General features: G+C 40.9%; 1 protein-coding gene across 2 annotated transcripts in view; it reads right to left on the bottom strand.

Moving 5' to 3' along the window:
• Positions 1-5,321, bottom strand: part of LOC147889316 (Clathrin adaptor complexes medium subunit family protein) — a 43,222-nt gene extending 37,901 nt beyond the window's left edge. Inside the window, exons 1-2 of one of the 2 annotated variants that reach the window (XM_087391430.1) lie at positions 5,203-5,321; positions 5,032-5,115 (exon numbers count right to left, since the gene is read on the bottom strand). In XM_087391430.1, coding sequence (XP_087247556.1) covers positions 5,032-5,066 — 35 coding nt within the window. In that variant the 5' untranslated portion in view covers positions 5,067-5,115; positions 5,203-5,321. Of the gene's footprint in view, positions 1-5,031; positions 5,142-5,202 lie in introns of those variants that run through there. The other variant, XM_087391431.1, reaches the window with a different exon arrangement.
• Between the last annotated feature and the right edge of the window lie 9,215 nt (positions 5,322-14,536).

The raw sequence follows: 14,536 nt of genomic DNA, 5'->3' as shown, positions 1-14,536 counted from the left end.
AGAAGGCAAACGTCCTCGATTGCCTGCAAACCAATACAAAAAGAAAGAGTAGCAATGGAAAAATCAAAAGCAAATGAAATAACCAAAGCTGAAATAGAAAAATAACCAAATAACCAAATCTGAAAGACAGCCAACAATGCCATCAACAGATCAACCAAGTCTGAAATGGGAGCGACCCAACAGACCAACCAAACCTGAAAGGACAGCGTACCAATGCCGCCAACAGGTCAACCAACAATGAATATGTATGTGTAGAGCCTAGGTAACAAATACATAATACATTGCACATAAGATGCATCAAAACCAAGGGACTAGCACACCAATCAAAGAGGCTCTCACGGCGAAGATACTGTCAGCAACCAGTACCTCGAATGAAACAAAATGCAACACCAAGTGTCCTCTAAGATACATGAGCGGGTCTGTACAACAAGAATGGAAGCGCTAACTCCCCCCCTGTGCATCAGGTAATGCTACAGACAAAATGCAACACCAAGTGTCCTCTAAGATACATGAGCGGGTCTGTACAACAAGAATGGAAGCGCTAACTCCCCCCCTGTGCATCAGGTAATGCTACAGACACCCGGCGCTCTACTGAACCTGAATGAGTACCACATAAAGTAGGCTCCAACTGAAAAGCCTCAAGATAAAGCTGTAACACCTGAGGAGTATCTACCAACTCGTCCTCCTCCATCCACTTCGCATGCAATGATGAATAGTTACAAAACTTCACCAAATAGCATCGTACAACTTTACCTTTTACCTTCCTTTCCCTATGTGCTAGGATCTGCTCGGGTACAAGGATCTCATCGAAGTCTTCCACCTCTAGCTGAATCTCTAAAGGCAAATCCGTAGGCACATCACCTTGAAAAGGTTTGAGGAGACTCACATGGAAAGCATTGTGAATCTTCCAATGATCAGGTAACTGTAAGCGAAATGCTACATCATTAATCTACTGCGTTACCTTGAAAGGCCCATAGTACCTCATACTTAGCTTAGGGAATAGCCGAGTACGACCCCGTGTACTTGATGACACTACAGACACATATTCATTGTTGGTTGATCTGTTGGCGGCATTGGTACGCTGTCCTTTCAGGTTTGGTTGGTCTGTTGGGTTGCTCCCATTTCAGACTTGGTTGATCTGTTGATGGCATTGTTGGCTGTCTTTCAGATTTGGTTATTTGGTTATTTTTCTATTTCAGCTTTGGTTATTTCATTTGCTTTTGATTTTTCCATTGCTACTCTTTCTTTTTGTTTTGGTTTGCAGGCAATCGAGGACGTTTGCCTTCTTTCAAGAGGGGGGTTGTTGAGGCTGGTTTCATTCCTCGTCTCTTTTGAGCTATACTTTCAGCGACAAGAGGGGACCGAGACCAACAGCATTTGGAGCAGCAACAGCAGCAGCGGCATCCTGTTTGGCTGGAGCAAGAGGGGAGGCATCCAGGACATCGTGAGTGCTAGTTTTTTTTTTTTCCCTTGGCAACCTTAGTCAAGTCTAAAATCTTGACTCCTGCATTTGTACTCTTCGCTAGACGTTCTCTCTCTGGCCAGATTCACCGCGCTGTCGTTCGCGTAGGAGCTGAAGTGAAAGGTGAAAGGGTGAAGCTAGGTGCAAAACCTGAATACAATGAGCTATGGTAGTGGAGCTACTAAACCAGCATCCACACCAATGCAGAATGCAATAAAATGCAAAATGGCAGTACTAAGTCCTAAGTACAGCATAGTCATATCCCGACTATATATATATGTATCAATCTCAGCATCATTGTCGGCATCACCATCATAACCACCATCATCATCATCGTCAGCAATAGAACATCAAGATGGATGAGGCTGTGGAAGCGGAGGCATGAGGTCAGCAATAGAGCGTTGTCGCTCCCTCAAGGGTGCAGTCTTGGTACGTCTCTTGGTCGTAGCTCTGCGTCTAACCAAGAGATAGGGGAAGAAGGGAGGAGAAGGGGTAGGAGAGAGAGAATGAGGTAGGAAAGAGAGGGAGAGATTGAGAGGGAGTAGGGAAGAGAGAGAGAGAGTGAGTGAGCGTACGTAGGAAGGAGGAAGGGAGAGTAGATAAAATTAGATATCACATCAAAAAGTACACAGTAGGAGGTGGATGGAGACTTATATAGTCCCTCCACATTTTCCACCTAAAGGGCCTCTACCTTGACCTCTTTTTCCCCTTCATTACATTAATTGCCTAGTAACTGGGCTATTTCCAAGTGCCCGCTAGGAATTTTAATTCCCCAAATCCTGCCCCATGGCCGGACCCTCGCGCCCCAAAGGCTCAAGGCAGCCACGCGCAAATTACGGGAGTCGCAAATCAAAAGCCCCACAATTTCACGTTCTCGTGACAGCAAACTTGACTCGACACTCCACAAAGCTACAACAACATCAGCAGCCTTGCCCATAGCAGCCACTGAACGAGATATTTTGAAATTGAGTTGGATGCTCTTAGGCGGAAACTGAAGCAAGAAATAAAAGTTATAGCCAAACTCTAGAAACTAATCCCACCTAACCCTAGCCTTGGGTGCCAGTTTCACTTGCCACTTCCATTCTTGTCCCTCTAGACTTGGTTAGCAATAATCATTCTCTAATTTGTACCCACACCCTCATCAGTGTAGCTTGGCTTAACACAAGCATTGGAACCTTGGCTCAGAACCCAATCTCCCTGTGTCCATGTTTTGTACATTTGTTACACCATTCCTTATCAGAGCCCAATTTCTCTCTGATGTCGAGCTCAGCAAGGACTTTTCGTAGCTCGATTTCCAAGGTGTCCTTGGCATGTGGCAAAACAACATTATCACCTTCCTAATTAGTGCCCTTTTCTTTCTTGATCGATTTAGTACTCCTGCCCCTTTCGAGTGTAATAGCTAATCGTAGCAAGGGTTTGCAAATTCCATTGATCGGAGGTCTAAATTCCACCCACTAACTGGTGTCATCCAACTCCACGCTAAGCTAGTTCATTAGTGCTCTCTTTCGAAACACGAAATCATGAACAAACTCATTCTTCTTCTACTTCAGATTGATCATTTTTTAGATCTTCCTCGTTGACCTCCTTCCTGTATCTCCGGAAGAAGGTGTCCTTTATTTCATCTCAGTTTTTAGTCCGTATTGATTAAACCATTGTTGGCCGCCTTATGCAAGATGCAAGGGAAGTAGCTCAAATATTCTTCCTTCAGTATTGCATAACCCAACACACTCAGTAGAAATTGTGGAGGTAATTGAAAGGTCCTCTTCTTCCAAACCCTTAATGTCTTGGAATTTTACTTTGATCATGGGGAGCAATGCTCTTCAAAGACAGGCATGCATCAAGGGTTGATAGTACTTGGGACTAAAGCTACCCTCGCTCTCATCAAAGCTCATTTGATGCTTTGCTCACCTATTTGCCAAAAGATACTTTCTTGTGGGGCCTTCTTGCCCTTTGCTTCCTTGTGGAAGAGCTAATTCGCCTACCTAATGGTTTTCTTATCCTCCTGGTGTCTTCCTTGTCTCTGGATGGTCTTGTGGGGTCTTTGCCCTTGCTTCTCACTCTCCTGGGTATGCTTATTTCACCTACCTAGGCATGCCTCTAGGAGCAAAGCCTCTTCAGCCTTAACTCCTTATGGGTGGATTGATGCAGGCCTTCTTCCTCTCCTTGCACTTCTAATTGTATTGTCTCTTGAGCTCTTTTCGGAATCGTCTCCTGCTCAATCTTCATGAGGCTCTTGCATCCTTCACGAGCTCAGGTTCTAATTCAACATGTCACTATGCAACTCAGCAAGAATTCGATGCAATACTCATCTTCAACCAAATCGTCCTCCCTTAGACTCCTCTTGCCTTCTTGGGAGATTGGTATCAAAGCAAAACAGGGTGGCCAAGGACTAGATTAGCATATGAAAATGGTACAAACCATAGGTTTATGATTGGACTTCAAAGATTCCAACGAGCATTCAATGATCTTAGACATTCCAAATAGCTGAAATCCCAAAGCAAAATGATTACATTGCTAAATTGTGAGATTATGCAGATGTCACTTGTACACGCATTCAGTTAGGCATGCACTACGGCAGCCAAGGAGCAAATGGCATGGCAGTGAGGAGCCCAATAGGTAACCATATAGCTCTGGGACAGCCAAGGAAGGCAAGGACAGCCATGCAGCCCAAAAGGGCAAAGCACAGGGACCTGCACAGCAGCATAAGCAGCCTGGGTGGCTGCCACATGACTCAACCGCCCAGTCGGCAGTCCAGGGATGCTGCTCGGCTTGGACCCAATTTTCATGCTTAATCGTATGAGATATATCCATCATTTGGGTACTATGCATGCAATGAACTGGAGTCAGAAAACCCAGGTAGCCATATCATATTGCCATATATTGCCATCACTTTCTTAGAGCAAATTTGTTCATATCCAATTTGAGACTGTGACCTGCCATCATGCCATGTGTGTGAAGCTTGAGTAAATTTGTTCAAATCCAATTTGAGTCTGTGACCTGCCATGTGTGAGAAGCTTGACCAATGACTGCCCAGTCTATCTGTCGCTCAAAGCAAAGTTATAACTTCTAAACAAACCCACTGCCTGAATATATGTCGTTGAAGATCTGAGTGTGAGTGGGCCGTTCAGAGGGTCCCTTGTTCTACAAGAAATTAAACCTGACTCTTGCTGCGAGTCACGACAGGCGCACCCGTCTATTGATATTGTGCATTGCCCGAATCCTCCCAACCCGTGCCACTGTTTATTGTCCCACGCAACCCTCCCAAAACATTGATTGTTAAACTTTCGAAATTGAAGCTTTATTCCCGTCTCTCTACTTGTGATTGAGAGACGATGGGTGATAAACTAAATGAATTGCCCAACTTACAATACATTCTCCAGACCCACGCCGTGAGCAATTCAAGCTTCAATTGGCAGAGAGGAATTGCAGGACTGTGTGTCTTTTATGGTCCGTAAGGACATATCCAAGTCTATCAATGGTTCTATCGTACAAGCGCAGAAAGAATCCCTTATACAAACAGACGCCAGAGAACATTAAGAAGGCCAGGCTCAGGGGGAAAACGAAAATACCCGGTGTCGGAAAGGATGAAGATGCAATGCAACATAGTGCAATCGAGCAGCAGCCAGATCTTTTATATAAGGAGCTCCGAATGACTGTTTAACAGAAGAGAGTATGTAGATCTGAGCGATCGTAAAAATGTGGTTTAGATGACGGTATATACCAACTTTTCAAGTGCTCACGTGATGGTGCATTGAATGCATCTGGCCCTCGGCTGACTTGGGCGGCCAATCTTGGCGGTCCATGATCCTTGAGCGGTGCCCATCGTGTTTCGATCCACGAGCGGTGCCCGTGTTTGTTTGATGTGAAGGCTAGCACCAAGTATGTCCCCGTGCATCGTGCCTAGAGCTAGTAGTTGGGAAGCCAAGACCCGGCTACACTGGCTTCCACCTACGCTCATCAAGTCCAGCCTACACCATAATATGTCGACGTGCTATGTGAAATTGAAATAAGGCACAGTGACCTGCTCTTCCAGTCGAGCGGCGCCAGGCTAGGCTGGGGACGGCGATTCTAGCAAGGCTAGATTTGGCAGGAAAATGTTGAGTTTAGCATGCAATAAATGCAGTCCAACACCGTGGGGACATGAAAGCAAGCTGCTCGTGGGGCCACTAGCATACATGGGGAAGTTGCTATAAGGAAGGTTTGTGCTAGCGAAATGTTTTGGTGCAAGAGAACATCAGCAATCTAGAGATATGGTGGACGCAAGTAGGCAACATTTCGGTGCTTAATGTGTTGTAAATGGATGCCTAAGTACTTCTCCGCCACCATTGAGATGTTTGAGATGAATGTCCCCCACCCAAGGTTTGATTTCCAATAAAGGGGCTTCGATGGATCGTAACTTGTCAAAGCACAAATATAGAGTTGATAAAAAGTGTGAAACACGAGAAGATTTAAATCTTAAATTTATTTATCTACATAGAAATACATGTATAAGTATAAGCATATGAATGTCTGACAAGAGAGTAGGTTCACTTCCTCTTTAAAGTTTATGAAGACCGAGGAGCCTGCCCTTCCTTGGGCATTTCAACATCAACTATTCTGCATTCCTTGGAATACTAGAAGGATTGGTTGCTAATGAGAAATTACCTCTTTGATTTAAGGGCCAGTTACAATGTTGGATGATCCCGTCAAGAAGACTAATATATAAAATGTAAACAATAAAATAGAATATTTCTAATTAAAAAATGCAATAAGGGCCTAGTCTACTACTAGCTAAGAAGGACTAGTTAAGATTTTAGGCTTTTAACAATAGTGTACATCTCGATTGGGATTCAAGGGGTTGACATTTTACACATAGATACACACACACACACATGTGTGTGTGCATGCATGCATGCCTAAATCATACCTACACTCATACATTTTACACACGCGCACATGTGCACACACACACGCACTCAAACACACCCACACACATAGAAGGACTAATTAAGGATTATAACAAAAGTGTGCATGTTAACTGGGATTCAAGGGGGGCACATTTTACACATGCATATATGGGGGGGCTCACATGCATGCAGATGTGTGTGTGTGCACGCATGTACACACACATGCATGCCTAAATACATGCACACACATCTCCCTCCCTCCCTCGCTCCCTCGCTCCCTCTCTCTCTCTCTCTCTCTCTCTCTCTCTCTCTCTCTCTCTCTCTCTCTCTCTCTCTCTCTCATACACACACACGCACGCACGCACGCACACAAATGTGCACATTGTTTGTGTGTATGTGTGTGCATGCATGCCTACAATATGCACGCGCGTGTGCGCGTATGTGTGTGTGGTGGCTACATTGTAATGTGTGTGTGGTGGCTACATTGTATTCTTGTCTATATGAAGTTCGGCCCTGCCATGTTGGTTTCTTTCTTATTTTGCATTTGTGGATATGGTCCTTAAATTTGGTGGGGAGTTTTCAGTCGACTAGTTTGACCATGTTTTTCATTGTAAATTAAAAATTTTAACGCACAAGCTTAGATATCCCTCACTTGTGCCACATTGCCTTTGAATCCCTATTTGCTTCAACCCATTATGTACGTAGGTCTACATTATAAAGCCCTTAAAATTTTTAACCCACATGTGGCTATGGAGTTTCTTGGGTTGCATGTGCATAGTAATAATTAGAAAAGTACAAAGTACCTCTTTTGTATAGCACAAGGCGATAAATTGCCTATGATGTATGTGTTTTTGGCACAAAATTGAGAAGATAGGAAATTGAACCCAACTAGGGAGCTAAGACCTATTTCTATTCTAGAATACAGTAAACCTCTATGCTCAAACCATTTATCCATATCCTCAAGTGCAAGCTATTTTCATGTTGTGTTGCCAAGCTCACAAGGCTTTTCCATTGCCTAAAAATATCCACTATCAGTCGAGCTCTCATGTAATAGCTCATTGGTTTTGAGATAAGCTTGAATTTGCTACCTTGCACTATCCACACAAGTCTTTGCATCCTATTGTAAGATGAGCCTTTTCAATCGCCCCTCAATACATTTAGTCACACTTAATCGCCTTAGTCTCATGAGAAATTCCAATAATTCTATTTCAAATCCATTTTGAGACTTTATTGTTCAAAATGCTTCACCGAGTAATTTAATAAGGTTCGTATAATCAACACACATTCTTATCTCTCCACCCATTTTATCAACTAATAAGATTTGTGCACCCAATGGGACTTACTTGTCCTTGTATGACCCATCCTCAAATATTATGCAATGTACTTCATAATCTCTTCTTCTTCTTTTTTACTTAATTGATCGTGATTCATGAACATAGATTGTGGGATCAAGAAAGAAGAGTGGCATAGAGGGCTCATACTCCCACATTGAATTTGTCATTTAGAATTGAGATTGTAAGGTAGTCACATAGTCCAATTCAAAAAGCTAAGAAGGCATTTTGTACCAAAGGGGAGTGAATCCTTGAACAAAGGGCTACTACATAGGTCTATTACCTCAATCTTCTTAGAGACCATACATAACAAACTTTAGTCCATATTCTACCCTACAAGAGTTGGGTCACTGAGGTGAAAAGAAAAAACTTTGGAGCACCCAAAAAATATCCATAAAAAGTAGTTAACCCTCTAAATCACATTAATACTCCTTTTTATGTTCATTTCTTGGCTTGACTTCTTCGGAGCACCCAAAAAATGTCCATAAAAAGTAGTTGACCCTCTATCCAAGACCTTGAAAGCTAGTTTATCTAAAATGTCCACATTTCATGGCAATCTTTTTGAAATTGCATTTCTAATCATTGCGAATGATCGTCGAGGTGTAGTTCATCAAGAAATTTTTTGGCAACCCTTTAGAGGCAATTATCACACTCTTATATAGTTCAATCTTTGAAGTAATCTTTCATAGTCTATTTTCTTCTCTAAGGCTTGATTTGATAGGACCACATACACATAATCAATGGCTTCCCTAGTTGGTTTCCTCGATAGTGGCCAACCATCATTGTGACAAACAATTAATCACCACAGCCTTTGACACTCTACGCCTCATCATCACATGCCTACATGATACTGAACATACCTCTCCATTCTCATGGCACCTAATTTTCTCAATAAATGCCTTTTGTTTTGTCAATAGCAATATTTTTGGCAAGCGAGATGTAAATCATTCCAACAGGCTCATATCACTTGGTTGGGGGTCTTTGGGAAGTCCAATTTGGTGGCATTTAAGGCCAAAGGAGGCAAACCATGGCCATTGGTTTTATCCAAAACTTCACATCTCATGAGTTGGCTTTTAAAATTTCATGTCCCTTACTCTAGTAAGTCCCAAATATATTACCAACCATATGACTTCTATTCAAGATTCCTTCCTCTCCTCAAAGATGCATGCATTCAAGCATTGCAATCAGGGTGAAGAACACAAGCTATGATCATAAAATTGGTGGGAGCATTCTAGGTAGCAACATCAAGCCATTCAAGTGAGTACTAGGCTCATGTCTTAAAAAACTTTACCTTGCACAAGAGAACTCATCAAGTGAACTCTCTACTACTTCCCTATGACTTGCAAACCAAAGAGACTACATTGTCAAACTTGAAAGATGGCATAAGCAATGTGAAAAGGGTTCATAGCCTAGATCAGCTACATTCTTGCACCAAAAGGCCTTCCTTGTTGGGGTCAAAGAGTAGTACTAGTGATTGTATCAAGGGCATTAAATCCTATACATATGTGACCATAACCTACCGCCGTAACTACAATTGTAAAGACCAAGCACAGCCAGGCAACTATCCAAAGCACCAAAAGTGAATACAATTGGCAAACAATGCAAAACCTAATATCACTTAGGTACATTAACAACTTGAAGTGTTTTGCATTCATAGGTGGAAACAAACCTCCACCACTCCCATAATTCTCTAAGCCATTTACAAAAGAAGGCACAAGCAGCAACCATAAAGGAGTACTCTACTATCGCTCATGCTTCCACTTGTAGTAGCTACAAATGCTTTGAGCTCCACCACTCTTGCAAAAGTGTCCATTGCTACCATTTACATTAATAGTGTAAGCCTCCATTTCACTAATCAAATGATACTCTTCACCATTTTCATGACATTTGACTAATTGCAAGGTGAAAGGTTTCATAAATCACACATCCTTCACAAGGCTAGTGGTAAATCATGTGAAGGTCCTAGCAATCTTTGACCACAGTTTTTGCTCATATCGTACACAACAAAGAGAAAGGGCTGATTGCACTTTTTTGGCTTGCGGTGATGCTTAGGTCAGTTCCAACCTTCATTTGAATGGAGGAGGAAGGTGTAAGAAATCCTAGATTTACTATATTTAGAAATGTGCTAAGGAACAAAAAATGAGACTGAAATAGCAGAGAACAATGAATATTTGTATTGCTTGAGTGTCTGTAGTGTGTCATCCATACAATTGGGCCTCTCTTATATAGAGAGTGAAGAGACACATGAAAAGGTGTGTACTCCAAAGTGTATGTGCATGAAAAGGTGTGTACCCCTTGTGAAGGGTGTGACCCTTACACACACACACACACACACACACACTTCCTATTCATTTTTTCCTTAACATTTACTTTACCTTTTTCCCTTCCCCCCCTTTACAGTTATACTCTTAGTTCCTTCTCTCTCATTTACACTCCCTAATTTCCCTAATCCCCCCTAAATTTCCCCTAACTTCCTACCCCCTATTAATTTTCCCTATATTCTTTCTTCCCTATTCTCCTATTTTTTTAATTTACCCCACTTTCCTATTTATCCCTATTTTCTTATTTCCCTAATCTCCCTAATTTTCCATTTTCTTATTTCCCTATTTTTCTTATTTCCATTTTCCCTACTTTTCTATTTCCCTTATCTTCCTAGTTTCCTAATGTCCCTAATTTCCTTTTTCAATTTCCTCATTTCTAAAATTTCCTCATTTTTCCTTTTTTCTAATTTTCCTATTTTGCCTATTTTCCTAATTTACCTACTTTCCTATTTTCCCTATTTCTCCCCTTATTCCTTTATTTATCTAAAATTCCCCTTATTTTCTTTTTTACCTAACCCTCCCTAAATTCTCCTATTTACCCCCTTATCGCCTAATTCGCTAAAGTCCCTAACTCTAGTCCTACCTTACTAATAATCCCCGCCTGTTCACACAGTTTTTAGTCTATTAAATAACGCTCCTCCTCGTCCTGCATGGCCCTTGATGGCTCACCTTCCCAAAACTACCCAAAAACCCCTTACCTATGTTGTTGCTCCTCTTCCCGATTGACCCAACCCCTCTCCTTTATAAGGACTAACACTTCTAGCTCCCACAATATGTACTACGCTGCCTCTTGCCATCACTTCGTACTCCTTAGCCTCCTGATGTATTTTTTTGAAGCTGCCCACTGCTACACCCTTTCACAACTCTCCCCAAGGCCCCACTCCACTGTGCGGGGTCTCGGCTTCCGCTCCTGCATGTCTAAACTTCCCACACTGCGCGCACACCATTACCCTACAGCTCTGTGAGACTCCAACCCTCTAGCTTGAGGCTCTATAGTAGACTCCACAGTCCACACACTCATCTATTGATTGGCGCACCCCCTTGAAGACTCTGCAGTAACGCTCTGCTGTCACCGCCATAATGACTCGCTCTCAACTGTACCTACTTGACTACAGTGTCCGTGCGATGCTATCTCTCCCCTCGTTGACCTCAGCCACCTCACACATGGACTCACAGGTCCCCTCTCTCGCTCCTTTAATTTCTCTTTTCTTTTATTCTTACCCCTCTTCAATTCATCTCCCCCCCCCTCTCTCTTCTCTCAATTTTCAATACTTCAAACTTATTCCCCCCTCTAGCTATGCATTACCTTTACCCCGTTCTATTTCCCTAACCTTTCCCTATTATTCTCTCATCCCCCCCCCCCTCTCTCTTAATTTGCAATACTTCAAACTTATCCCCCCCTCTAACTATGCATTACTTTTACCCCATTCTTTCCTCATTCCCTAACCTTTCCCTATTATTCTCTCAGTAATTTCTCCCCCCTCCCCTCACCCTTACGTGGTTATTATCCCACTAGCAAAAATTGGGTTTTTTTCTCCCAAATTTTTGTGCTTGATAATAAGCTTAGTATTTTCAAGTTTATTCCATTTATTCCAAGTTTGGTTATCTAAGTGTTTTCTTTTGACTTGTTTCCCTTAACCTTCTCATTATTTAGAATTTCTTAGATTACCTTTTTCAAACTTTTAAATTTTCCTTCCTTTCTTAAATGCTCTAAGGTTTTAGATTCATTTCCACTTTCACGTTTATTGCCCCTAGCCTTAAATTAAATTTATTACTCCTATTATTCCTCATGTTAACCTTCATTGTTAAAAATACCCTAATCCTTTAATAAAAAGTGCTCCAACTTTTAAATTCGCCTCCTGCCTTTTACCTCCTTCTCCTTCCTTTAAAGCATAATTTCAAAATTTAGCCTTTTAAGTCTGTTGTGTGAGCAACTATTTTTATTGTGATCCCGATAACAAGGGAGGGGTGTCTATGACACCTATCTTCCCAACCAAGTTAAAATATGGTTCTTATCATTTTTCTTGTTGGATGGTGGCAACGACTTATCAAAGCTCTACTGCTCACATTTCCCTTTTTAGAAAATTGTTCATCCTTTAATGATGCTACTTCTTTTTTTGGATGTTTATTGCAATGTTTATCTATTAAACATTTCTCTTTCCTTCTCCAAATTTGTATATACTTCACTATGGAAAGGGGTGTTGTCAATGTCTACTAGGAAAGGGGTGTTGTCAATGTCTACTACACACACACACACACACAAATATATCTATCTATATATATATCTGTATGTATATATGTATGTATATAAATAAATCTTTTCCCAAAGTAGGCATCTGAACATCAAAAGAAAGCCCTTAGTACAAACATTATAGGCCGACTCACAATAACTGCATCTTCCACTACTTTCTAGAAAATTGTGTTTGTAAGCATATCCTTCACATCCCTTGATTTCTTTCCCCTTTCCTTTGAATTTAAAGATCTCTTTCCCGATGTAAATGATCTTGTGAGTGAACTGAAGGTATGCTGTCATTACAACAGCATCTCGTTTCTCTAGGAACAATTCCATTATATAGAAATGAGTGCAAAATCTTGTGGTAGCAAGCCTTTTAAGCACTTTGATGGAATTTTTTTCTATATATGGCAAGAAACCTTTGATGTATTATTATGAATAATGCTATTAATCTTGCATCATCTGCCATGTATTCACGAGATTTGATATGAATGCTTGTAGTATGGTGTAGTATAAGGCTTCTCCTTTGGGAGAGACAACCACAACCTTTAATGAGAGGGCAACGAGCAACATTTGTCCATCCATCTAAAACAATCTTATATTTTTCTAAAGCCCAATCATCAACCATGGATTACTTCACCCATTTTTGCATATTCTCATATGTGGCATAATAAGATTGCATCACAAAGTTTGCATCATATCTCCCAACTTCTTGTAAGGCTCCATACCATAAAATATCATGAACAAGACTCAAAGTTGACCCAAAGTAATATATTGCTTTTACAACATTAGCTTAATTAGTTGGCTTAGTTGACTTCATTCATGTATCTTGTGTTATTAAGGATGGTTCAGAGGTTGAGTTATAGCAACCATCTAAGTATAATACTATTACTATGACTCAAAACTCTCCTTTATGTTTATTTACACCTTGATGCAACAAAGCCTAAACTCAAGAGTCAAAGCATATAAGAGTCTATATTTTTTACACTTGATTTGTAGAAGTCATACATATAAAACAATTTTCTTCAAATAATTTCCCAAGCCCCAATAGTAAGAAGTCAAAGTTCTCACAATCTAAAGAAACCTAGATGTATAAAATACCTTCTAAAATCTGGTCTCTTTGCCTAAGTCTCAATACTAAAACAAAGTAAAATATCTCACAATCCCAAGAAAAAAAGGATGGTATACACACCATTAATACTTTATTATCTTTCTTAGAGTTGCTAAGCCCAATGCACAAGTGGCATAAAAGCTCAAAACCCCTAAAAAGGGGCACACTTGCAGCTCTACACACAGTGCACACCCACTACAATCTATTCTTTTTCTTAGAATTGACCAAGCACAGACACACATTGTATGGTGGAGGGTTGCTTGGAAAAAATCCCCGCAGCATCAAAATCAATGGTTTTAGGCTCATCAATTAGTATGCCTCACTCCCTGTTTTGTTTGGCTTTTATGTATTGCATATCTGCTTTGTCACTAGTTGCCCACTGCTTTCTATTTTTCTATTTCTGTAATGCTTTACATGTGCTTTTCAGTGGTTTGACAATGCTTTACCAATGCTTTGTGACTACTTTACCACTGCTTTCTCTTTCAAAATTGCTTTCCTATAAACAGTCATTACTTTTAGATTGCTTTGGCACTGCTTGCTTTTGCAGTGCTTTTACAGTGCTTTAGCAGTGCTTGTGAGTGGTTTGGTAGTGCTTTGGCACTGCTTTCTGACTGCTTGGTCACTGCTTTGCATTTTTGATCTCATGGATGCAGGAGCAAGGCATCTCTAATCTGAGTAGGAGAGGAAGCTAGAAAGGGGTCCAAAACCATCTTTAAGGCATTGTTTTGACTTTCATTTACTAACCCTTCATTAGCTAACTCCAACTCTCTCTCTCTCTCTCTCTCTCTCTCTCTCTCTCTCTATCTATCTATCTATCTATATATATATATATATCTATCTATCTATCTACACACACACACACACACACATGCATATTTCACATAGAAATGAACACCTTCCTAGTAATTAATTCAATTGGTTACCACAACTAAAATGAGGCTAAACCAAACCATACCTTAACCAACTCAAGGAAAACCAAATCTCATTCACCCTAACTAAGGTCAATTAACCTTACCTTAAGCAAACTAACCCAAGTTTATTTTGTCCACACCCCACTGTTAATTCAACCTAAGGTTACATAAAGCTAACCTAGGTTAGTTTAACCTAACCTATAAGGAGCCTGACCTAAGTTGATTGAGTCCTAAGGCCAAATTAAGGGGACATTGAAACAAGGATAGAAAATCATTAAAGC

The sequence above is a fragment of the Dipteris shenzhenensis genome, chromosome 20, assembly GCF_047967505.1.
Source record: "Dipteris shenzhenensis isolate YYH24624 ecotype China chromosome 20, Dip_SZ_1.0, whole genome shotgun sequence".
In the NCBI taxonomy this organism is placed as follows: Eukaryota; Viridiplantae; Streptophyta; class Polypodiopsida; order Gleicheniales; family Dipteridaceae; genus Dipteris; species Dipteris shenzhenensis.
Note: the sequence above shows the minus strand (reverse complement) of the source record. Positions and strands in the feature narration are given on the sequence as shown.